The sequence below is a fragment of the Hippocampus guttulatus genome, chromosome 23 (assembly GCF_054856545.1).
Source record: "Hippocampus guttulatus isolate MCC_2025c chromosome 23, RoL_Hgut_1.0, whole genome shotgun sequence".
Taxonomy (NCBI): domain Eukaryota; kingdom Metazoa; phylum Chordata; class Actinopteri; order Syngnathiformes; family Syngnathidae; genus Hippocampus; species Hippocampus guttulatus.
Genome location: NC_141283.1, coordinates 2,396,059 through 2,421,952, shown reverse-complemented (window position 1 = coordinate 2,421,952; position 25,894 = coordinate 2,396,059). Strand labels below are relative to the sequence as shown.

Below are 25,894 nucleotides of genomic sequence, written 5' to 3'. Positions count from 1 at the left end.
TAACGGTCACTTAACGTTTTCGAATATTTTGATCGTACATGAGGTCAATAAAGTGGTGCCTTCAAATACCTCAGTATTATTTTCCATTGAGGTACAGTACTTTAATTTACGGAATCGTCAAATCCGCTCTCTGCGGCCAAAAATGCGAGACGCAACCCAAGACCCCACCTCCCACCTCCCTTCCCTGAACACCCGACGAATTTGGGCAATAAACTCAGGGAAAAATGACCAGCTCGGGTCGTGCGTTGCTTACGCACTGGTTGGGGCATCCCTTGGGTGCCCAACTGCTCAATGTGCGACCCCAGTTCTTCAAACCGGTGATACTTAAAAAACGAGGAACAAAGAGAGCAACATTTGAAAACAACACTTGAGCATAATCAGCAAGCGAGCTCAATAAATCCAACAGAGAGTATCCGAAGTAGCAGTCCTGCATAGATGCAGCAAATATTAAATAACATGTCCAAAGACTTTTCCATCGAAACCTTTTTTATTTTTATTGTACAGCCATATTCACCTGTCCAAAACATAAAGGCCTATCTCATCCTAAAAGTTGTTCAACATGGTGCTATACCCTGTTCATACTTTTTAAGACATAAAAACCATCACTATCATCGACTGGAAAACATTTGGAAATACAATACACCGGCACCATGTACTGTAGAGTCTTATACTTAATGCTCATTCTTATTGATAAAAGTAGAAGAAATTGAAGGTGGAATTAAATATGCCATTACATGAAGCAACTAGCCATTGCAGGTACTTTACTGAAAGGATACAAGTTAGCTTAAAAGTTCAAAAGCAATCGTATAAATTCTGGTTTCTTTTTTTGGTTTTCCTTTTTTTTAAGACTGGACATTCTAAATATAGAAACATGTATCTGTATTACAAACATACCACCTGTGTGAAAAAACAAGAGATGGCATAACAGCATTACAAATACGACGAGTACTGTGTGAGTTTTTCTTCTTTTCTTTTCTTTTTTTTGCCTTCTTACCACGACACTGCAGAAAAGAAAAAAGTAGAGTCGTGTCAAAAGCAAATTTCATCCCGCAACTCACATTGGAACATCTTATGTCCACCTGCAGTGTGCAGAAAGAGGCTAGTGGTTGTGTTGATGCCAATAACGCCTTGCGAGATGCAGAAAATCAACCAGCTTACTGTACTTCTTTAAGAAAAAAGAAAAAAAATCAGCTCTTTGTATATTAAATGAGGTCGGCTGTGATAGCTAAGGTGAATTAAAAAAGGCAAAAAAAAGTGCACATTTCAATTGCATTGTGCTGTTTTTTTTAAAACTTTTATGTCACGTGTATTACTTTTTTTGTTTGTTTGGCAATGATTTGCTTTATTTTAAGTACGATTCAAAAGTCTGAGGTCACTACTCGATTGGGATGGTTCAGCAAGGCCGTCGTCAAGATACAGTACATATCCTATTTCAACAATTGGTGATTTCCACTCTGGCAGATGCTGAAATTAATTGCAAAATAGAATAAATAAATGCCACATTTCAAATAAAGGCTTCTTTGGGACTCGGCTCCAGAAAACAGATGGATCGTGACCATGTATGCCATTTTCCTGAAATAGTGGTCTCATAGACACCATGCCTCAGTTAATTGGAGGGTGGATACAATAAATAAATACGGCATTGAAAAGATAACCGCCCCACGCAGGACTGAAAATAATATGTAATAATATGCAGTGCTCTCGGATGTCAGAGTTTGCCATTGTCATTATTACATCAAAAACTGCCATCAGTCTAGACATGGCACCTATAAAGCCGACATTTGAGATGGCATTGGAAGAGAAAATCGGCTTCAGCTACCATAGGAATATAGAAAATGGATAGGATGACCACCTCAAGTGTATTTCCTCAAAGGATGTTTTCCGCCCTAGTAGAAGCCATGCCTCAGTTAATCAGTGTCCACTTGAATAAATAAGCAGCACGCTGCAAACAGACGTCTCCTTATTCCCCTCGTGAATTGAAAATAAAAAATGTAGAAAAGGTGGATATCACTAGGTTGTCTTCATAAAAAACATACAGCGCCTCTAAGGCAGCGGTGTCATCTCTAAAGCTGAAATTTAAGATTTGTATAAGAAATTGCTGCTGTGGGGAGGTGGCCTAATACTTTTGCACAGTACCTGGTGGGAATTTGGCATGACAAGCTGAAGAGTTTTGGCACTGTTGTTATTGTTTACCGACAGCCCTTCGGACACGCGCTGTGTTTGGATTCGTTTATTCAGCCGTTACTCCCGTAACACTTCAGGATGAATTTCGGCGATTCTCAAAGTCAGCTGGCATGTGGGCTCCCTCTTGTGGCACATGAAAGAATAGCAGCCTTCAGTTCGGTTGTGTTTAACTTTTAAGCACAATGCATTTGGGTTTGATTGTTCGGAACGGTGTGTTTGAGGTACACTTTTTATTCTATTTTTTAAAAAGAATGATTTTTTTGTTCCCTATAATTAAGCAAAATGCAAATGTTCAAATTGTGCTAACCGTGTTTGTGGCTTCACCCGCAACACATCGGCCTACTATGCGACTCTATTTTAACGTTGATCGCGATTGTGGAATTATTTGTATCTGTAAAAAAGTTTGAGACTTACTTATTTCGTGCAAAGTGAATGGGGAGCAATTCCAAACCCAACCATGTTCTTCGACGTGTGACGTTCACGTAAGCCTCATAACAAATAGAAGCAAGCAAAATGGCCGTATCAATAAACAAAGAAGTAGAAGTAATCAAAGCTTGTCAAATGTTGTGCACCATTTTCTCTCTTTTTTTTTTTTTTTTGCTCTCACAGTGTCGAGGAGCTGTGTGCAAAGTCTCGGAGGGCTTGGGCGGTGTAGTGGGGACCCCCCAGAAAAAACTCCATGGAAGGGGACCCTGGGGCGGAATCCTCCGAACACACCGAGTCTCTGAAGGGGGACGGGGGGGACAGAGCCAGGGTGTCCTCCAGGGGGAGCTTGTGCCCCTCCGCCCCCTCGTCCTTGGCGTCATAAGTGTAATCATGCAAAAGGTCCAGCTGCTCCTCCGAGGGCGCCCCCTCCTCGAGGGGTGCGGCTAAAGTGAGCTCCATGAACGGCTCATCGGCAGGGGGGGCTGGGGCGTGCGAGCGGTGCGTTTCCACTAAGGGGCCCGTGTACGGAACGGGACCGGGGTGGCGCTTGTCGTCGCCTGGCCGTGGCTCTTGCGGGGGCGGGCGGGGGTCTGTGCCAAGGTCGCGGGCGGCGGTGGCGGCGGGGGGCTGACAACTGTGGGGGTCGGGGGTGTTAGTTAGGGGCCTGATGACCGCCGTCTGATTCAGGGAGGCTTCCTGTTTCCTCACATGCACAGACAGTCTGTGCCACACATTGCCCCCGCTTGGAGGGTGTCTTGCACCTGATTCAGACCATGACACAGACTTGCCGTTAGAACTACGAACGAAGACAAAGACTCAAGTTACCATCTCGGAGGGAGGGAAAAAAGGCGGCCGCTCCGGAAAAGCAACAAGACAACATGGCTGACATTTAATAGCTCCGATGATTCATAATGTGCTGCGCTCCGCATTATGATCTCCCCGTTGCCTCTGTTAACTTCTGCTTTCATGATCAGTTTAATTTTTTTTTTGTTCTTTCCATTTTTCATTGGCAATAGAAAATCAAAAAGTGAATAGGTGACTGATTTTTTTTTCTCGTGATTTGTGTTTTCATCTAAAATTACACAACTCACAAAAAGTGGAGGCCCATTGGGCTTTGTACCACAGCCTTCTGGAAACTTTATAATGCACATTTCCAGCTACAAACAAATTTCACTGCAATTTAATCTGAGCCTAAAGCTGAAATGTCAAAAAAAACAAAAAATAATTGGTCATTAATCTTTTTATTTTTTGGGGGGTTTTGTTTTCCAATTACCAGTTGAAAATGGACAGAACAATGTGACGCGGACTTAATGAGTCAGCAAAAATGAATGCACTCGGTCAACTAACGCTGCCTGGGAGGGGGTTAGTGGACAAATGTCGGAGGGCTGGCGCGCGCAGGGTGGTTAGTCAGAGGCGTTCATGCTGCGATAAGTCAAATATGAGATTCATTTGTGGCCAATCGGAAGCAGCGGGGGGGGGGGGGGGGGGGGGGGCTGACTCCTGTGCTTGTGATGCAAAGTCATTAGGTCCCGCTTGACCAGGGGTCTTAAACTTGTGAGCGGGGCCATTTGTTCGTGGGGTACCTTTTTAGCCATCATTTGTGTTTTTTGCGTGATTTTTTTTTTTTTTAATGACTTGGAATACTTGATGCGGCCAAGGCACAATCAGACCATCTCCAGCTGCCCTCACATAGCGTAAATTGAGTTTCAGATTCCTGTGCCTCAGTGCATTTTTAATAGCGTCACAGAATTAACATTAAGCTTCTTGATTGGCTTTTCACAGTAGTTGCTACAGTCGTCCATTTTATTTATTTTTTGTCAGCGTGTTGTGAAAGAGAACACAAAAGCCCAACGAAAAAGCAAAATGTCTGCCGTTAATTTGGTTCTCACGAGCTAAAACGCTAACTAGCTCGCAGCCATTCGCCGAACCGGATTGCCACAAGCTAACAAGCCGGTAGCCATTAGTTATGAGTAGGTTGCAAGCGCAGCCCTCACAGAAGTGAGACAAATGGACGTTTGCCAACAGGCTGCTTATCTAAGGGGGTTAAAAGGAGGACGGCATATTGCAGGGGTGAGAGACAACAATGGAACATTAACTCCGCCCAACTCCTTACTTCACAAAAGTATCCTTGTGTCACTGCTGTGAATCTCAAAAAGAGTGAGTCTTACGATTTCTAAATCTCAAGCTACGGCTAATTGACGTGTGCAAGTTGTATTCCTCTGCATCCTTTAAGCACGTCAGAAAGGGAGTTCAAATCCATCTTAGCGGGCTCGGCATCAATGCCTTATTGATTGGCTTGGTTTTCTGACGTTTGTATGGATGGTGATTAGCATAGAACAACATCGGGAAGTATAGCACACAATCGGAAATTATACGTGAAGGCTCAAATGATGCATTTTGGGAGGCACAAATACAGCCTCCCCCCACCAAAAAAATTGTTGTCTGCTTTAACAGACGCTGCGCCTCGATTAATTTGCCACACCTTTACACCTAGTCTCACTTATGAATAATTGGTTCTCCGAATCGAAATCAAAACTATATCATCGTTCTTCCCTCATGAAACAACAACAAAAAAAAACAGCTTTTGGGTAATTTAGTGGAAAATGTTCACCCCTGGACACCTCATCTCAATTTTCAATCACCGTTAGCGCGCATGAATCATTTGAGCGTTCATCTTGACAGTGGCACCTTGAGATACGAGTTCCATTTGTTCCCCGACCACACGCCCAACTCAAAATACATTCATGGCAAATCATCTCCTACCCTTGAAATGAACAGAATATGGCGTTAATCCAATTCCAGCCTCACCTTCACCCAAAAAAATATATTTGTGTTATTTTTAACACGAAAAACAGAACTCGATATTATACATCATAAAAAACAAAATTGGCTGAATAAGTCTCGTGGTCTTAACTGGATTCAACAGTGACGTATGCAAGGGTGCAGGTAGATGATGAAACGTAACACTTGCGTCTCAAAGCGCCACTGTACTCGGAATAACGGTACGGTGAAAAACAACTCAAGAGCAGACTCACTTGGCGTTGCCAGAGATGGCCTTCTTCCTGCGGAACATGTTGAAGAAGCTGTTGGTCCCGCACGCCGCGGCCGCCTTGCCGTCCCCGACGTGCATTCGCACCACGTCGGACGTGGTGAAGGCGCTTCGGACGTTCCTCTCGGGTTTGGCGATGATAATGTACATCTTGGGCGTGAACATGCAGCCCAGCGCCACGGTGACGCTGAGGCTGACGGAGAAGGAGGTGGTGATGATTTTGTAGTTGGAGCCGAAGTAAATGGGCACGAAAGCCAGCCAGATGATGCAGGTGGTGTACATGGTGAAGGCGATGTATTTGGCCTCGTTGAAATTGGCCGGGACGTTGCGCGTCTTGAAGGCGTAGTAGGTGCAGCTCATGATGAGCAGGCCGTTGTAGCCCAGCGGCGCCACCATGCCCAGGTTGCTGGTATTGCAGATGAGGTAGACCTCGCGGATGCTGGGGTACGACTTGACCGGTTCGGGCGGCTCCAGGATGATGAGCGTGACCTCCAGAGTGAGCTGCACGCTAATCAGCATGAAGGCGATGATGACCTGCGCCCAGGCGCTCATGAAGCGCGGCTTGCGGGTGCAGATCTTCTTCTTGCTGCCCGCCAGGATGCGAGCGATGCGGTTGGTCTTGGTCACCAGCGCCGAATAGCACATGGCAGACGACAGGCCCACCAGGAGGCGCTGCAGGTAGCAGGAGGGAACGGTGGGCCGGGCGATGAGGGTGAACGGGCAGATGTAGCCCAGGAAGATGCCCGCCAGGATGATGTAGCACAGCTCTCGGCTGGAGGATTTGACCACGGGGGTGTCGCGGTACTGGATGAAGATGAAGGTGACGAAGGAGGTGATGAGGATGCCCACGCAGGAGAACGCCACTGCCACCATGGATTCCACATCTGCCCAGTCCAGATACTTCAGAGGCAGCGGCTGGCAATCTGGAAAGCAAAACGGGGTGAGTGATGAGGTGCCGGAAAGGCTTAAAAATGGACCTCTCTCACACTCCGACTGAGAATCCTCTTTATTGGTCTTTGGTAGAATGAGGCACTCAAGTACCGCATCCAAAAGATGCAGCCAAATGTTCACACCTTCATAAATTTAAAAAAAAACTAATAAAAAACCCCTCTCATTCCCAGTAAATAAAAAATAAATAAATATATCACTCACCCAAAAAAAAAATGGCAGTCACACCAAAAAAGCCTCACTAGCAAGGAAAAAAATGATCTCACTCAAAAACTCTGACAAACCAAACAAACTCACATTAAAATGTGACACTTGAAAAACTGTCTCTTTCCACCAAATAACATCTCAACCCCCCCCCACCCCTCCTACAAACACCCTCATATGCACCCCCAAAAAATCCCTCTCAGTCAGATCGCACAAGCATCAAAAAGATCTTCCACTCACCCCAAAACTCTCACTGACTTTAAAAAAACTCACATTTACCCAAATAACGAACACACCAAAACTCTCAAAAGACACCTTCCATATTCACTGAAAAAATGTCTTACACATGCAAAAAAAAAAGTGCGCTCTCTCTGGAAAAATTCTTTCGCGAAATACCTCTCTCACAAAAATAATCTCACATACCCCCGCATAAAAAAAAACTCTCACTCATCCCAAAAACATGGCGTCTCCTACCTGCCAAGTCGTCGGCGGGCCACCATCCCAGTTCGCAAGCCTTGCATGTGAACTCATCCAGGACGATCTCATTTTCCTTACAGGTGGTGCAGATCCAACAGCAGCTGACTTCGCCCTTCCTGATCACCTGCGAACACACAAGCGGGCCGCTCCCGTCACGCCGTCCTAATTCATCAAGTTGACGTTTGTTGATACGCCGTTTTATAGGACAAGGACGCCGGCTTTTTTTTTCTTTTTTTTCCTCGTGCATTCCGCGCCTGCGCCAGCTGTTCGCGGCGCTGTGATATGTAAAGCAGGGTGATAAGTGGGTCAGGATACAAAGTGAGAAGAGGATGCATCCTCCCTCAGGGCAACTTAGTGTAAAGCTTGACTCAAAACAATCAGCTCCAGATGAGGAAAATCAGGGCATGTCCCCAAACTTGGGTGAACGCAAGTGTTTATTTAAATAGGACTTTAAACAGCCGAATCTTTTGCTGCTACTGCTGAGGTGTCTGTTGGAGGTTCGGCGTTCATCAATTCAAGTAAATGGCGCACCCTGTGTAGACTTGGGAAAATGTCGAACTGTACAAATGTATTTTTAACTCATTTATTTCCATTGACGACTATCAATGACTAAGATCCATGTAGCCATTATAATATTCTTTGAGAAACATTTTAGAACTAACAACTCTGTCTAGGTTTTCGGTGAACACTCGGGCCTACTACGCGACTGTATTTTCACATTGGTCATGATGGCGGTCCTTAAAAAGTTAGGTAGCAGATTTATTGAGGTGGTAATGGGTGTAAAACTTTTGAGAATCACAGGCATAGATCACTCCGTAGCTGGAATCACCTGTTTGTTTGTTGTTTCCTGTCATTTATTCGAGGTCTGTTGATTCAAGTGGAGGATGATGAGATGACTATTAGCAGAAATACGCTAGCACAGATTGGCGAGACAGCAAATACCCGACAAATGTGCAAGCCTGTACACGATGTGTCTTTGGACAAAGAGAAACAAGCAGCCACTTTAACGGCCAAGGATGGTTTGGATGATTACCAAGGAGGACAAAAGCGATGACTCACTACCCCCCCCCCCCCCACTCCCCCACAAAGAAAAAAAAAATCACGTTCAATCAGTGACAAAGGTGCGAATGGAAGCGTATGATTATGCAGGCTGGAAACTACGAAAGGGGAACCACTTCAACCATGTCTTTGAACTTCAGCGCATCTTGAGTGGATTCACTGTTGCGCTTTGATTGATATTGGTTCGGGAACAATGGCGGGGCTAACCGGTGCACTCTCAACATTAGCTTATCACCAATGGATGGTCCCCTCAAGCTCAGTTCAAAATCCTATGATGATGCCCACATCATTAATGTCATCGGCCGGCACCTATGGAGAATATAGCACCGGAGTCAAAGTGACCCATATTGAGTATATTGTGACAAATTATCCATTTGGACAACTCTGGATAAGGTTGCTCCTCTTGCAAGCTTGAAATTGGTGACAATGTCTCATTCACCTTGGGCGCGAGCATTTTCTATATTCAGGGGTAGCATCAGAGTGGTATGCCGTCTGCGTCTAAGGGGTTTCCGCATTTCCAAGATACTACCTCCCTGGTATCCCGCATCAAAGCAGGTAAAATCACGTGCTGATGATTTCTGTGTGTTGGCTGAAAATGTTTTTTGGTGCAGCCCATTTTCATTTTCCCCTCTTTGTGAAAATGGCTCACAAGTTACAACAGAATGAGTAATAAACTACTGGCACGTTGGTTCAATAACACTCTCATGTAGTTTAAGACAATTTACGAGCACTAATTGGCTGTTGATCCTCCCCCCTCCACTCCCCCAAGACATTTTGGTTTATTCGAACTCGTGGCAAAGTTAACAGAAAACAAACGAGGCCCCATACCTTGATCTGTCCTTTCGAGCAGGGGTCGCTGCAGACTGAGCGCACCATGTCACTGCTGTTCATCCACAGTTTGTTGTCGTCGATGCTCAGGATCCCCTCGTGCCAGGAGCCCACGTTGATGTAGTCGTAGTGGCCGTCCTCCATGTTCTGCAGATTCATAATGTCGTACCTGAAACGTCGAGAGCGCGAGGTTTGGCCAGATCTCAGAGGCAGGGACAGTCCGACCCGTAACATTTCCCATCCGCTTTTCTTATCTGGCGCCACTTAGAAAGCGCGCGGCCGCACCGAGCGTCACGGCAACAAGTCACGCGTGATAAGGGCCCATTTCGCCGGCAACGCCTAACTTCCAGCCGACAAAGGAATGACACGTCGGGGCTTTTCGACTGTCAAACGCTGTCCGTTCGAGTGGAGTCAGATGAAAGCGGCCCCCTTCTGTGAACGATGCGCTTAATCTGTTCCGGTCTAAACGAATTACATCCTTTGCAGCTCAATACTTTCTGTACGACTGTCATCAAAATTGAGGAACACCAAAGGGGACTGATTTTCTAAGATCCCAAATGAGGGGCGCTCGATTGCATTCAAGCCAACGGATTGCGGCGCAGGTGATGAAGACCGCCTTCATTAACTCATTCAGTACCAGCCAATTCTAGACCAAGTCTGAAAAGACGTTTAAAAACGTCTTTGGGAGTGAATGAGTTAGAAGACGGACTGATCACATGGAGCAGTGTGTGGCTCTTTACCGTCCAGGGGTGTCTCCGTTTTGGTCGAAGTAGATGTCCTCGCCGGAGACCCCCCTGAAGGACGTCTTGAGCAGGTAGTCGAGAAGCTTGCTGCCGTCGATGGGTTCCATGGCCTCGCACAGCCCCGTCTGGCCCGGGCACAGCTCCCTGTGCATGTCGTGGAGGCCGTGGGCCATGGCGTAGATTGCGTTGATGACAAAGCCCATTTTGCTATCCTGAACGTAGTTTTCGTGCAGGCTCTCGTTTCCTGTTCGGGGGACAAAAAAGACAAGGCAAAGCATTGCATTTTTTTCAGTAACATCTCAAAATGTGGGATGGGGTGGGGGTGATCTAGAAGTGGAAGTTATCTCTGTTTTGAAACACAATAGAGTGTCACATGCCTCGGAAGTGGTACAGATTTGGGATTGATGAAAAATATGCCTCGAAAATATGCAACAAAAACTCAGCATGCATCTTGAGTCGAAAACAAAAAGGTGTGATGTCAGTGAATGGTGTGATCAAACGGTGTCTTCTGTGTCCACTTTCAGGTTTAACCGATGAAGCCTCGATTCCGGACAACCAAACCATCAGGCGACATTTTTAACCAAGGCGTCAGTCCAACTTGAACTGTCGAGTGCTCACAGCGTGCACTGTGCCGTTCCGATGACCACGAGTGTGTAAAATATGTACTTACCACCCTGAAGGTCTAAAAAAATAAAATTAAACAAGAGAAAGTCTATGAAAGTGTTGCTCCACAATGTCAATTGGTGCAATTTGATTTATGACTCAAACAGTGTTGATAACAATCGCAAAATTTACCGTGGTCACCTTATGAGAGCAAAGAGAAGCAATAATGAGGGAGAAAAAACACAATTGTCATTTTTTTTAAGCTAGCTCAAACTAACGACAAAATGTGAAATCCATCTTGATGACGTTTGTTTTTGTTTTTTGTTTTTTACACTTGTTGGATTGATACATGATCAAAGAAAAATGTCCCGTGGCTTCCACTCACCGGAGCAGACTTTTTTGTAGTTCTTGTTCTCCTGAGGATGGCCGGGCAGACGGCACTGGAAGCGGTACTGCCAGAACTCGGCGAACCAGGGGTTCCTGGTGTTGGTATCTAATCGCAGCTTCAGGTAGTAGTCGTCGAAAGTCTTGGCCACCGCGGACTGAAGCTTCATGGTGATGCCGCCCTTGGCTTCCTGCTCGTAGCCCTCAACCACCTCGTCGCGGTCAGCCCAGCCGTCGCTGTATCAAGACCGAGAAAGACATTTTGCTGAAGTATTTACGTTGCACTAAATATTCAGTAAAAACCCATTTTTAAAAAAATGAAATGGTGTGAGCGTAAATGCTGAACCCTGATGAAGCAGAGGAACTGTACCTCACTTCTGGCCCAATGTCAACTAGGATGGACACCGGCTGCGGCTCACATTGACCTTGTTGGATGGATGGACGGACATACGGAAGGATGGAGGATGGATGGATCTTAAAACAAAGACACTTTTGTTCAATAAAAAGCAACATCGTGGAATGCCGTGAAGTCCCTGTAAAGCTAAGATGAATATATATATGTCTTGTATATTTCACACACCCCAATGAAGAGTGCCTTCCAAATTCAAATGGTTTTAAAAAAATAATAATACCGGTAATAAAGATTCAGAGGATTTAAAAATGAGGCTTCAAAATGGTGAAAAATCAAGACCTATCTGCTCTCAAGCAATGTGCTGAAACCACGCCCCACTCTACCGTCAACTGTCAATCAAATACCACTGCTGTGACCTGGAAAAATTCAGGCTACGTCGTCTGGCATCCTTTTTACGCCTACACATAACTTAAAACTCATTCAGTACCAGCCAATTCTAGACCAAGTCTGAAAAGACGTTTAAAAACGTCTTTGGGAGTGAATGAGTGAAATACTTCAAGCCAGTGACAGATGAAATATATCCCATTGGGTCATTGTTGGGCTTTCCTATGTCGTGACAATGAGGCACTCTAATATGGTCATGCCAACGTGAAGCCCCTTTCCGCACACTGGCTGTTTGGTTCTAAGCCCACCACCCTTGTTCTTCTGTCTTTCTCTGTGGGACATGCGTGCACTCACAGCCAACAACGAGGCACTCTCAAGCAGCCACGCCGGCGGGTTTCCTGAAATGCAAATGTATTTCAGGATGTAGCCATTGGTAGCTAGCCTACTGTGATGTCATAACTGCGCGGGATAACGGCTGATGTGAACTAAGGTGCCCAGCTTCTTATATCAAAAGACTCTTACCCAAGGACTGTTTTCACCACGCAAGGACAAAAAAAAAAAAAAAACAGTTATGTTTTTGCACATGCTTTCAGAAATTTGTATTTGGGGGGGGGGGGGGGGGGGGGCTGTGAATTCACTTTACAAGGTCTTCAATTTAGTTTTTGCCGCATTGGAATGAACGGGGCTTCCTCAACACACTCAAGGTGAACAGTGGGAAGTCACAGTCAATTTAAAAAAAGGCACAGACGTCTCAAGAATGACGCCGCTGACCGTGACTGTTGGCTTTCCAGTCCTCTGCAATCTCGTACCCTACCTAACAAGCTCATTTGGACATGCAGTCTGCCGGCGGGCATTAAGGAAAAAATTAAATTTAAATTTAAAAAACAGCCAACAGGACACGGGCGAATAAAAGACAAACAAGCGCTCTGGGCTCTGCTCGTTCTCCCTGAGCCGTGGTGGGACGCAGCCTTAATACCTGCGCCACTGACATCTACACGCCAATTAGGTATGACTCACCGTGGAAGCAATTATCTCACAGACACGCGTGCGGAGAATGCTCAGGATGACATATAAGGACACGTCTGCCTCTGTGTGTGTGTGTGTGTGTGTGTGTGTGTGTGTGTGTGTGTATAGGTCAGATCTTTCCGGCCTTAATTAGCATCCATCAAAGGAAGAGGAGACACAATCAAATGTGAGACAATATAAGCCGAGTGATGGAGCGCGATTGGGCCTTTTAGAACTGGACTGAAGCACGTATCTGGTGGCAAAAGGCGCTTCCAGGTGCTCCTGGCTGATCGTCTTCCTGTCTTATTATCTCCTTAAAAGGCAGTGGTGGGTGGACAACAACAACAAGGCCTTCTGTAATTTATTCCCCAGAGTCGATTCTTTTCATTTGTTCATTTCATCGCATTTCAATTGGCTGCACTTCTTCCAGTTCATGTGTGGAATTATTTTTTTTTTTCTCCAATCAGATGTCAGCCTCATGTATTGTAATGTCAATCTCATCTACCTTGAGATACAAATTCAATCACACTCTCAAATTTTTTCCCATCGCCGCACAACACAACCCAATCGCAATTCCGACCACAAAAAAACGATCACGCGCGGTCCGCAGTGCAGCGTCACTTTCACCTTTTTTTAACACTGCGCATGTGCCAGATCAAACTAGGAATTAGTATATATACAGTACGTCCGTGCATTATCTGCGCTTTCAATTTGGAATAATGTCTTGTTTTGTTTTACAAAAAAAAAGGGATGGAAATTAATTGACAGGTTAATCGTGAGCAGTTCTAAAGTTGAAAAATGTGCAGTGTGATCGGAATCGGTATTGGCCGCATAAAACCCTGATGGAACACCCCTTGTAATAGTAGTCATTTTTCTTCACAGAGGATAAAGAATATATCCCTGTGAGTATTTTTAAAGTGTAAGTTTACATGTGTTGCTGCACCATTTATGTTTGAATATCCTAGCGCTCCCCCCCAAAAAAACTGCATAAGCAACAAGATGGTTCCTTTAGCCAACCACATTTCAAATTAGTCTTCATGGGGCCTGAGCGCTGGCCCTGCATGATGTCAGCAACGTAAAGATTTAATTACACTGTGGACAAAAAAAAAAAAAATGCGCACGATATATCCTAGGCCCATAATCAACATCGTTTGTGCAATCAAAGGAACTGCACTTGTGTCGTTGGTTAGCACAATTTCCTATTGGCCCTATTCAGTGCAAAATGGAGACAGATTTCCTTTTTTTAGGCGCACAGGAGAAACAGCAGCGAGAAGAAGAGCAACTCGGCACTGCACAAATAATTCACGAGGCACTGGAGACATGAATGTGTTCTCGGGCAAAAATGACATCTTCTCACTTTGCTCTCTCAGGATGGTGCTGAACTCAACGTGGCGGGGGCAGAACCTCATCACTTCTTTTCGGACCACCGGGGTGACATCTATTTGTGAGATGGAATTTAATTTCGCCGCACTTTGAGAGCACTGCGGCATCGTGCCGCATTATCAAAGGACCCATTACAGTACAATATGCGTCGGAAATACCTGAGGAGCACTTTTATAACTCGATTGAAGCACAGCTGATTGGTTTTGCGACTTGTATCAACTGAAAAAATGTACGCCGCAGTCTGAAAGAGCCAGTTTGGAATGTTTTTGGGGGTTTTTTTGCTCGCAATGAAGGTTCATTCGTAATATGTGATTTCGGTATCGCTCTCCATCACCTGAGTGACCTTTGGTACAGAATTGGAGTACTTTTGCCTAGTCAGAGTAGAGCGGATCCAGTGTGTTTACTGTCCTCATTTATCAATCCGATCGATGGGCTGGACTACCGTGATAAATAAGCGTCGTCTCCGCCCAGGCTTTGCGGGCACATATTGTGAACCGATTAAGCGCGCTCTGAGACATTTACAATGACACCGTAATGGCTTCTATCACTCTTTCCAAAGAGGCATCGGAGCAGGAAGGGCTCAGTAAGGCTGCGGCGATGCATTCCATGGGCGGCACAATTGATGGTAGCTGAGCTCCAACGCCCTTCGGATTTGGGGGTTACGCCAAACTGGACACACCACAACAATGTGAGTGTTGAAGGAAGGATTCTTGACATGGCCCCTCTAACACGATCTCAACAGTGATTTTTAAAGTATACGCAGGATCTTGTTTGAAAATCAACATATATGAAGATACTGCTCTGTCCATTGGTTCAATAAAGAACATTTATGAAAAGTGGACCGACCACTGAACCTTGTGGGAAAATGCCACAAATTTTCTATGGTAATGCTAGACAATTTTGACTCACAAAAAAATTATAATAATAAATTTAAATCTGTGCACTCAGTAGCAAGTCTTGTGGAACAACTCTACTTCTCTAAATCTGTGGACCTAGTACGGAGCCTTGAGGAACGTCGCCAGTGTCCATTTACAATGAGTTCTCAGTCTTCACTCACCTGCGCCAACGCAGAACGTGTCATGGCCTCCGATCTCAAAAAGTACCTAAACAACAGTGATTTTTGCAGTACACACAGTACTCCCAGTACGTTGTTGAGGATATACAGTATGTATTCGAAAATTTTTATGTATGACGAAACTCTTCTCGACACTGGTTAAATAGACAACAGACAATTGCAAAAGAGAATATCCGACTCATCTTTCTTCACTTTTGCTCCACTTAGTATCAGTGTGTGCATAAGTGTATGAAAAAAATGCAGCAAAAAGTGTTTGTTCACAGTAGGATGAGATAAAAAAAAAAAAAAAGCCCAAGGCTCGGACTAATCTTGGCAGTACGATCTGCATCGCGGTTATTTCTCCTCTTTCCCAAAGACTATGTGAATTATTCAAGTCGGTTTTATCTCCGAAAGTAAATTCGCGACCGAAGGCAAGAATATCCTTCAAAGTGACTCGTGGTTATTGAGATTATTAGCTGACAACTGTTGCCATTCAAAAAAGGCGCCTTTCTGATCGTCCGTTCGTGACACAGCTTCCCCGAGCTCTCCCCCAATGATCTACTTTCAGTTTGGCTTGTGCATTTGCATATTTATGAAGCCATGAATTAATTGGCAGGGCAGAGATTTAATCACATGCAGCCCCCCGTCCCCTTGGAGGACCAAAAGCAGGAGTTAGTTTAAAAAGAGGAAAAAGGGAAAGGATTTGGTCGAGGCAGGCGGCTCCTACTTGCCGCACGTGAGAGTGAAGATAAAACTTTATTTTTTTTTTGAATGTCAACTGAGGATACGATTTCCATGGGAGGAAAACTTTCTACGTTGCAAACGGAATTGCTGTATCCCTCCAGAAACGGCGGCTGGGGCGACAATTTATTAGAGGCGAGGCCTTTAATTTTATAAATGCTAATACAAGCTGCGGTAAGTCACTGCTATTGCATTTATCTGAAAGGCTGCTTATTGACCTCAGGAGGTACTGCTGTTTTGGCTAGCAAAAAGGGGTGGAAAATATTTATTCGAGTGAGGTATTTATTTTGGGATGCGCGCAGGTGTATGTGACAGCTAAAGAATAGCGCAGCGTGGAGCAACCGCGCTATTTTAAAACGAAAGGGTGCTGGTGATATTCCCACTATACCATTCGAAGCGTGTCATAAATATTCAGATCTTGTATTGGTAGAGGGGATCATGTCAATACCGTACTTTGGAGCGGCTGCCATCGAGTCCTGATATCTAATTACAGTCTGTGTTGTTTTTGTTTCCTCCCCACACATCAGCCATATTCTTGCGACGCTGCTGACAGATTGAGTGACAGATCCGCCGCCAGACAAACCCACCAGCCCTCTGTCATGAGCCCAAACAACATCTCCGTGACGGTGGCGGCTCAAACGTAGCCCGCAAAGCCGTTTTTACTCGGGTGTGCATGGAATAAAGGAGCTGATGGGATGTGCTGTGAAAATAATGTTTATAGAACGGGAAAACAAAAATATATATATTTGGAAAGCACTCCGCTTGCTGTGAGTGGTGGGGGCGGGTGGGCGGTAGCGGTTGTCACACAAGGATGCATGATGGTGGGGGGGGGGGGGGGGGGTAGAAGGCAGTCCCCCAAGGGCCAACTTGACATCTTTCGCAAATGGAAACCTTCTTGCAATTCCTTTTGAATGCGCCAGTTTCCCGCATTTACACTGCAAATAAGTCAGCTGCGTTCCCTCCCACAACGGCGCAAACGCCCTCTCAAAAGAAAGAAAACTCCATCCACGCGCGGCGTTCGACAGCGCTTTATGCGAGTTTTGTGCTGGGCACAAACACAGGCCCCTAAGACTCCAATTAATTTGAATTTGTTTTCTAAAAGGCTTTTTATTTCGCTCTTAGTGCACAACATAAAAAATCTCCACTCGCCAAACCACTCGGCACCATTCCACATCCTCCGCTTGCTTCTCCCTGAGATGGTGAGGAGATGAAAGCCTGGGAGATGGTGGGGAACGAAACAGCTAAATGTGTCATGCTAGCACTCTCGCACTCACTCTCTCTTTCTCGCTCTCTCTCTCTCGCGCTCTCACTTTGGAATATTTCATGTGTTCAAGCTCAAAGCAAAAACCCAGGCTGGGCCCTGACAAGTACACAATCCGTGTTGGCAGTTTTCATAGCGGCAAGGTAATGACACGCCACTTCCAATCGGTGTGTCACGTCAGCGCTCCACAAAGAGGTACAACGAGAACATTCCTTTGTCAGGGGCGGGCGAAGAATGGTTGCGAAGTAGATCTCTCGTGTGTTGAAATTAGTGTTCCATGTGAAAAAGCAGCTTATGCAAATGATGTTTAGTAATAAGCGCCTCGGAGAGGGCATTAGAAGGGGGAGCGGCGGCGGGGTTTTGACACCAAGCCGCCGCTCAAGATGCGCGAGCCAGAGGGATGATCGCAAAAGATCAGCTGATGCCGATCGATTCGTTCGGATGTACGTCGACGACCGAGGCCGAGCGGGGAGAGAAGAAGCTCGGGTATGGCTTTGCCAACGTGCGGAGATAATTGAGTAGGTGGCAAATGAATATTTAAGAATAGTACGCGGGGAGGAAGGACTCATCGCACATTAGACAGCGGCGCACTACGTAGGATCGTTGGTGTTAACCGTGCGGTTAGGGAAAAAAAGGAACAGAAAAAAAAAGTAAAAAAGCTGCAAGAAAGCTGAAAAAGCAAAAAGAACAAAAAAACATCAGCTGGATGTGAGTGGTTGTTGTAAAGAGTTGGGGGGTTTTTGTCAGCCTGGTGCTGTTGTCAGGTTATGTAACAAAGGTCAATGGCCACGCGTCCTCTGCCAATTAGAGTGTCGGGATATTGAAAGCATCTCATCACCCTGCCGACAGAAATTCACTGGCCCAAAAGCTTTGAATATGCCGTGGAAAATAGCTACTATTATAATTGTAATGAGCCAAACCGGGTATTCATTCAGCATAATTTCTCACATCTGCTGCAAGCTAGCACGTCCTTCGACATAAAACAGGTGTCAGGTTATTCTTTGTGTTCTTAAGTGAACCTCTGCTATATAGTCGAACCCATTTTCGTGAATTTCGTGATTAATTCCCTCCAAAAACTTTGATGAAAACCATAGAAAAAAGCAAATACATTTTTCCTATTGGAAATAATGTAAATTCAATTAATCCGTTCCCGATATAACTTTACATCAAACAATAATATATATTTTTTTAAGTCACCAGTTTATCTATCAATATATTTTTTTATGTCAATGAAGCAAAAAAAAAAAACCATTCAAACTCCACACAGTAAGATTTAAACCTATGAGGAACAACTGCTTAGCGCTAGTTCGCCATGCTGCTGACTAAACTGTCTATTTGTCCAAATCACAGAAACACAAGACGCTCGATCACAGAGCCAAACTGTTGAGTGACATCCCACAGAGGAAAAAGACAAGAGACACTCCGGAGCAGAGTGGATGCAAAGCATGGTGCTGAGAGCTGTCTGCGGGTCGCCCGGTGAATGCGTGTGGGTCGAGCACCTGGCACACCTGGCTCTCGTCTGAAGAGCAGCCTGGCGCCCGGCGGCGAAAACAAAAGCTCTCCAAAAACGTTTTTCACGCAGCTTATTCGGCAGCCTCCGTTATTTTTTATTTTTATTTTTTTACCCGAATGCTCAGCCAAAATTTGAATGTCTCCCACCGACAATAGGAAAAAAAAAAAAAAGAAAAAAAGAGGACACGGCCACTTCTTTCCCTCATCTACTAGGGTCGTAACTGCTTTGTCACAACAAGCTCCTGAGATATGATCACAGCAGCCAACAGCCAACTCGGCGGGTATGGCTTCCATTTTGTTTACGAGCAGAAGGGAAACCGTAAAACCAGAAGAGAGCTCATTAGGGCAAAAACGTCAGCTCAGGCCCCCACCATGTATGTGCTTTTAACTTTCTTCAACCTCTAAAAAAAAGCAATACATTTTCCATCTTTTTTAAAATACCTGAGCAGTAGCTGTTCTGGAGTGGGGGGGGGGGGCTACAGGGGCTCGTAGTGCCCCTGAAACACTTGCGCGTGTGCCTCTCTTTCTGAACAAAGATTACAGTACACTGGTGCCTGTCAGAGTCGGTGTTTCTCCAGGCCCACTTCTTCCTTCTTAATCCATACGGCTTCCGCCTTAACTGGAGCGATGGAATCAGTGACGTTCAAAACAAAACGTACTGCTCCACTCATTTGTTCATGACATGCGCACACACACACACACACACACACACACACACACACACACACAGCTTATCATGTGAAGTGGCTCAGTGCTCCTCTGTTATTCTCTCTTTTTCTCTGACCCAGAAGCAAGCATGTCACCCATCCATGGAGACCATCCGCAAAAAGCTAAACTACAGACCTACTTCCCACCCAACCCACCCCGCCCCGCCCACCCCCTATGGCCCAGTAACTCCCAGCCCATCGCCGATGGACGCAGAAGAAAAAAGATGAATCCAGGAAAAGGAACTCATACCCCGAGAGTGTCGTCACTATGGATAATTTAAAAGCCGCATTGGAAAAGAATGAGTGCCTTCCCCAGGCAGGCAACTTAAACATGCGGGAATGAATTAAATATAAGTGGTACAACATATAAACGGAGAGACAGAATAGCAGCACTCATCATCCCCTTTTTTTATCCGACTCCTTTGGGAGATGTTCTAGAAAAGATGTTCTTCTGGATGAAGGGAAGATAAGGGATGTCACAACCTTTGCAATATTTGCCCCAAGAATACAGCATCTAAAAGCTCATATACAATAGTTCCCCAAAATATTCCGACTTAACTGTAGATGGGGGAGGTGTCTACTTGGGCAGGGGTGTGTACATTTTACAAATGGATATTACCATATGTCAAGTCAAACTGCTGTTACTGTAAAATTGGTGGGCCTAGTAGGAAGCCTTGCGGAATGCCACAAGTTTTCTTCTGATGTTTTTTTTTTGCCAGGCATTTCTTATAATGTAGATGATTATAAAAATTATAATTAATTAAAATAAAATTACTGCGATTGGCTGGCAACTGATTCAGGGTGTCCCCCGCCTACTGCCCGAAGACGGCTGGGATAGGCTCCAGCACCCCCCGCGACCCTAGTGAGGATCAAGCGGTTCGGAAAATGGATGGATGGATAAAATAAAATTATGTGCACAAAGCCTTGTGGAATACTGCTGACATCTGTCTCCGGGGTTCTTCGGTTTACGATGGAGTTCTGTTCATTAACCCACTCGAATTAAGTCACAACTGCCGTAAAACTGTATCAAAAATCACTTCAAGGGAAAGAATACAGACCAATCAAATGAAAACAGTAAGTTTTCTTTACAAACTACCCACTCATTTTGACTTTGACATAAAATGGACCAAGCATCGAGCCTTGTGGAACACCACTTGTTTTTCCAATGCTATTTCCACACAGTTCCTTGTTTGTTGCCGCGGCGACGCACGCAGCAGAAACACGGCGTCACCCGTTTGCCATCAACGATGAATGCTATTCACGCACCTGCCAACCAGAAGGAACTCGTCGTACACGCCCAAGCGCCGCATGGCCATGAGGAGGCCGCGTACGGTCATGCCCTCGCAGAAGCACACCACCACGCGCGCTTTGGGCAAGCGCTCGCGCAACTTCCTCAGGAGGCGGTCAAACTGCTTCTCGCCAGCGTTGCTGTAGATCTTGTCCGAGTGGGCGATGCACAAGCCCTCCTGGGAGGCCAGCTCCTTGAAGGCCTCCATGCCGCTTTCACCGTAGTTCCCTGTGGAACCCCCAGAGCACATTTCAAATTCTACGTCCAAGAAAATCAAATCTTGATCCATATATAAAGCGCATCGGATCATAAGGCGCACTGTCGGCTTTTGAGAAAATGGAATGCTTTCGTGTGCGCCTTATCGTGTGGAAAAATACAGTAATCATCCTGATAGTTGATGAAGGAAATTTCATGAAATGTCCATTCCTAATTAGAATGTATGAATACATGCCTGCCCCCATATAAAAAGGCCTCTGGCTCAGTCTTGTTAGCCCAGATTTGATCCTGTGATAATGAGTGTCGGGGATTTTAGCCCCTGCAATCAAAGGCAAGGCGGGCCTCGCCTGCTCTGCACTGGCACAGCATCCCAATCAAGAAACCCAGCAAAGCAGTCCCCCCCCCCCACTCCTCGCTTAAATCTTCTACATCCACGTGGACCGCCGTGTCACGATCTGGCTTGAGCACAAAGCCGCAGTGTTGGATTATACGCACACACGTATCCAATCAACCGTGCGTGTTGTCGCATGAAGAAATTAACAGGACAAATCATGCGGATGAAAAAAAAAAAAAACAATGGCGGAGTGAGAAGATTTTGCTTTGAGAATGTTTTTAACGGACTCGTGTCACTCTCCCACGACTATGCGCAAGTATTTACAAGCGTCAGATGGCGGCTGGTGGGCACATTAACGGACAGCCCGGTCGAGTACAATGGCAGCATCCGCACAGGTACTTGCCTTGCGTCTTTCACAACCAGGCCCCGACTGTTGCCGCGGCAACCAAACTGCATTTATAATTTCCTGGAGAAAACCTTCATTATCGTCGACAGTCATAAAACTCAACTGTGATTATTCCTCTTTTTTTTTTTTTTAAACGTTTTTTATGATTATTTGAGTCGTTTGTTTAATTGACAGGATAATCTTTAACGAGGCGCTGTGCCACTTAACTATATCGGAGCAACAGTCACTTTGTGTGTGTGTGTGTGTGTGTGTGTGTGTCAGGGGGGTGGGAGGGTGGGCATTGTGTCAGGTGGGCTGTCAATCAAAACACGTGTATGTGTGTGTTAGCGATTGAAGTGACTTGTCGACTAGTCGATGCGTCGACTTTACCACTGAGGCAATGACGGTTGTCGCTTCAGGTCAATTCATCGGCAGTGTTTTGACGTTCATGACATGAACGCGAAATCACGTCGGCGTAGCAAACTAGCAGCGCGGTCACAAAACCCTCCAAAAAAGTTTTTTGCTCACACCTTCATCCCACACTCATCGAATCACGAATCACACTCGGCCACCTTCAACGCCTCGCACGCCGTCGGAACGTCACATGGCGCAATTCGAGTCTTGCGCAACACAATACTCCAAATAGCGAATAGCGACCCTGCAGTTGTTGCGTTACCTGAAGTGGTTTTGTGTTGTTGAAGGCAAACAGTCGGGGCCACATCAAGTTGACAAAAAACACATGTGATGTCATCGGGTGATCGACTCAATTAACATCCACCGAGCGGACTGTTAACTACAAAAGAAAAGAAAAAATCGGAGGTCGTTCAAGCCCCGAGCGTGTGTATCTCTGACGGGGTGTGGACACAATTCACCCCCTCTGACAGCAATTACGTTGCGGGCTGTTAGGCTGAGCAAATGAGCAGTTTGCCAAAGGAGAGCGAGCCAGCTCAGCGTGCTATGACGTGCAAAGGATTACTACGCGGTAGGATTTAGGGCCTCACGGGAGTAAAGGGTACAAAGTTGTCATTTTATGAGATAATAATTGCTATGATGACAACATTGGTGTGTAATCGTGCTCTGAGGAGGTTCTAAATTTGTTTGCAGAGTAAGAACAAATGAAGGAACCTAAAAGTTCGTGTTTAGGCTGAGTTACGTTTGGGAATGTGGCCCAACGGCACTTCCTGGCTATCAAGAACACCAAGGAAACTTATTTTTGAAGCCGTGAACCACTTCAAGACCTGAACGAAAGGGCTGTGGAGGATCCTTCAAGAATCCTTCCAGAGACAGAGTCTCCATGCGGATTACTTCCAAGTGTGAAAAGTTGAAGTTTGGATTTGAAAAGTATCATTTGCAACGCCGGTCCCAGAGAAGCCGGATGGACGATCTTACCTTCCGTGTGCACGGCTGACACGTAGGTCCAGTTGTAGCGCTGCACGATATCCAGCATGGCCCGGGCCTGGAGGGTGTCGGACGGCACCACCCGCAGGAAGTACTTGAACAGCGTCTTGTCGCTGAGGTCGATGCTGGTCGCCGAGTAGGCGATCTGCGGGATGTTGAAGAGCTGCAGCAGGTTCTGCACCTGGATGGCCACCGAGCTGGAGCCCGGCCCGATCACGCCGGCGATGGGCTTCTTGGTGGGCGGCGGCTGACTGGAGTGGGACTGGCTGTCCACGCACCACTTGGAGCCATCCTTGTCGTCCCGGATGGAGATGAGCGAGTCGCGGATGAACTCGATGCTTTGCTCCAGAGCCACGGAAGAGTGCCAGCACGAGTCGCGGATCTCGCAGCCCAAGCTGATGTTGGGAAGCAGCTGTTGGTCGGCGTTGATGCGGTCCAGGGTGTGGAACATGGCCTCCACCCGCTGGATGCCGTACTGCTCGCGGACGTCGCCGCACTTGCGCTCGGCCACCTTCTCCGCCGACGGCTGGTGGTGGACGGAGAACAGGGCGCCGATGATGACGTCGCCGTCCATGCGGGCCACCGAGCGGGAGACGGCGCGAGGCACGGCGGCCCGCTCGTGGATGCCGGCTGCGTGGCAGGGGGCGGGGAGGCGGGAGAGCAAGGCGGGGAGCAGGAGCAGCGCGAGGGGAGCCATCTTTAGCGGGCGCGCATAGCAGCTGAGGTCACGTCGGCGTTTATCCCAGCCACCTGCGGACGCCACGCCTGCGCCACGTGTACGCGCATCTGGACGGGGGGGGGGGGGGGGGGGACAAGAGGAGCAAAAAAAAATAAAATTTTAGACAAGAGCGTCACAAAATGAGTCAACATATCGAAAAAAATGAAGTCATTATTGTTATGATCATTTTATTTTAGTCATTGGTTTTTGTCTTATTGAGGTGGAGTGGTGGGCTGGTGCCTTCGCACCCCCCTGAGACATGAAAAAAAAACAAGGAACTTTATTTCTAACTCATGACAGAGTGAAAGTACTTCTTGGAAAAAGTTCAATATTTCAAAGTACCCTTCCATGGTATAGTTGAACGTTATTAGGACTTATTTCTCAGTATTTATGCACATTTTGTAACAATACTCGGCACGTCTTTTTAAACGCGTGAGCATGACTTTCTCAGCACATTACGGTTTAATTTGCCGAACATTATAACTTGTGCATTTTAACGGAAAGGTGATTTTTTTAATCACAAGAAAACGACTATATTGACCCAACACAAAGTTTTTCTTGTCTAACATTTTTCTTCCATTTGCAGTAACTCTGTGATTTCACCGTCATCGTAACTCACCAAAATATAACAATTTTATATTTCTAATGTAAATACAATTATTTGGGGTGGAGGGGTGGGGGTCGACCTCAGCTCTATACTGTAACATGCAAGACGTCAAATTGGCTTCAATTCAAGCATTTTAACTAATTTAACAGACCAAAATGAATCTTTTCTTTTTTTGTATTATCCTCTGTCAATATCTAAAATATGCAGCAAGACTATAAATCTCCCAAAGTTGCACAGGTTCAATAATTCACACATGTAAAGAAATAAAGGCGCCTAAAGGTCCGGATCCGAACCTGATTTCTATCAGTCCCGTGGTGGTTTGGAGTAAATCGGGCGCTGTGGATTCGGAAAGGAAGGCGTGGACTCTTCCCCAAACCGGATTCCAGCACAATGGACAGACAGCACCAGCACGAAGAGCGTCCGTGGAATTGTCATGCCGCATCTCGTCGGTAGCCTTGTCATGACTGAGGCGGCCCTCGAACACGAGGAAAAAAAAAAGGCGCTCCGCTGGCGCCTTGCCTGGCGCCTGTCCAGGCGCGTGCACGCGTAGCCGCGTGCGCGTGTAGCCAATGTGGAGATGGGACGAAAGGGCGTTTGAGTCGTGGAAAAATAAACAAACTTACCTGAATCCTCGAGACATGCCGCGTGCCTCCTTCGCTCGTCTTCTTGAGCGCGTGTTGCTCTCGCGCTCGTCTTCTCTCGCTCTCACACCATAGCGCTCTCTCTCTCTCTTTCTCGCTCACTCTCTCCTATAACCATCTGCAGATCTCTCTCTCTATCTCACTCATACGCGCGCACACACACACATTATAGCGCTCCCTCTCTTAGACCATAGCTCTCTCTCTCTCGCTCTCTCTCTCTTCGCCATATCGCTTTCTATTAGGCCATCTTTTTCTCCCTCTCCTAGCTACAGTTCTCTCCTCTCTGGTCTCTACCCCAACCCCCCCCCCCCCCCGCCTCAACTACAGCACACAGCTCAACTCTCTGTTACCAGAGCCCTTTCTCTCATTCCCTCTTTGTCATTCACACCAAAGTTTTACTCCTGCACGGCGCCTCCCCACCCCGTCTTGCACCATGCCCCACCCCCTCCCACCAAGCATTCTTTCTGACACTATGACTCTTTCAGTTTCTCACTATCTGACTCCCTATTTCCCCATATCTCTCTCTCTCTCTGTCACACGGGTGGTAGCTCTCTCCTCAGTCTTTCTCCCTCTCCCTATACGCTTCCTGTCTCCCCACCCCCACCCCCACTAACTCTCTATATCCCTCAAAAATCTCTCTGACTGCCTGCTTCCATCTCGGTGTCTTCTCACACATCCCTTTCTCTACAGAGGTCTCTCGCCCTGAGCATTAACCTAATACGCAGGTAAAAAAACGACAAAATCCAATCAAATGACAGTTTCGTCATTGTTATTACCCAAACAAATACACTTTCAGAAATATTAATGACGTCGGCAGAAAACAGCGTGAGCGTAAATTTAAATTGAAGGGTTTGAATGGGGACTGATCTGAAGTGGAAGGACGTCAACTGGGTTTCAGCACCATGGACAGCAGATCACAGTCTCATTGTGCCACCCAGCGTTCATCCATAGGAATGACAGCTTTCTCAAATCCATCCAAATGGCGTCTTTTTGCGTTTTGGGA

General features: G+C 46.2%; 1 protein-coding gene across 4 annotated transcripts; it reads right to left on the bottom strand.

Annotated features, from left to right (window-relative positions):
- Positions 1–468: 468 nt before the first annotated feature.
- On the bottom strand, positions 469–25,291 carry LOC147185690 (metabotropic glutamate receptor 1-like). Of its 4 annotated transcripts, XR_015099426.1 has the most exons (10): positions 24,544–25,290; positions 22,917–23,711; positions 20,571–20,820; positions 10,907–11,142; positions 9,916–10,162; positions 9,176–9,344; positions 7,286–7,412; positions 5,646–6,582; positions 2,599–3,406; positions 469–1,001 (listed from the first exon to the last, which is right to left on the bottom strand). XR_015099426.1 is itself a non-coding variant. In XM_086103980.1 (9 exons), the coding sequence occupies exons 2-9, from the start codon at positions 23,620–23,622 to the stop codon at positions 2,788–2,790; spliced, it is 3,291 nt and encodes a 1,096-aa protein (XP_085960106.1). In that variant the 5' UTR covers positions 23,623–23,711; positions 24,544–25,290; the 3' UTR covers positions 469–2,787. The 4 variants fall into 4 exon arrangements, 3 of the variants coding, with proteins under 3 accessions (XP_085960106.1, XP_085960107.1, XP_085960108.1); XM_086103980.1 differs by having other exon boundaries at positions 469–3,406; XM_086103981.1 differs by having other exon boundaries at positions 469–3,406; positions 24,874–25,290.
- Between the last annotated feature and the right edge of the window lie 603 nt (positions 25,292–25,894).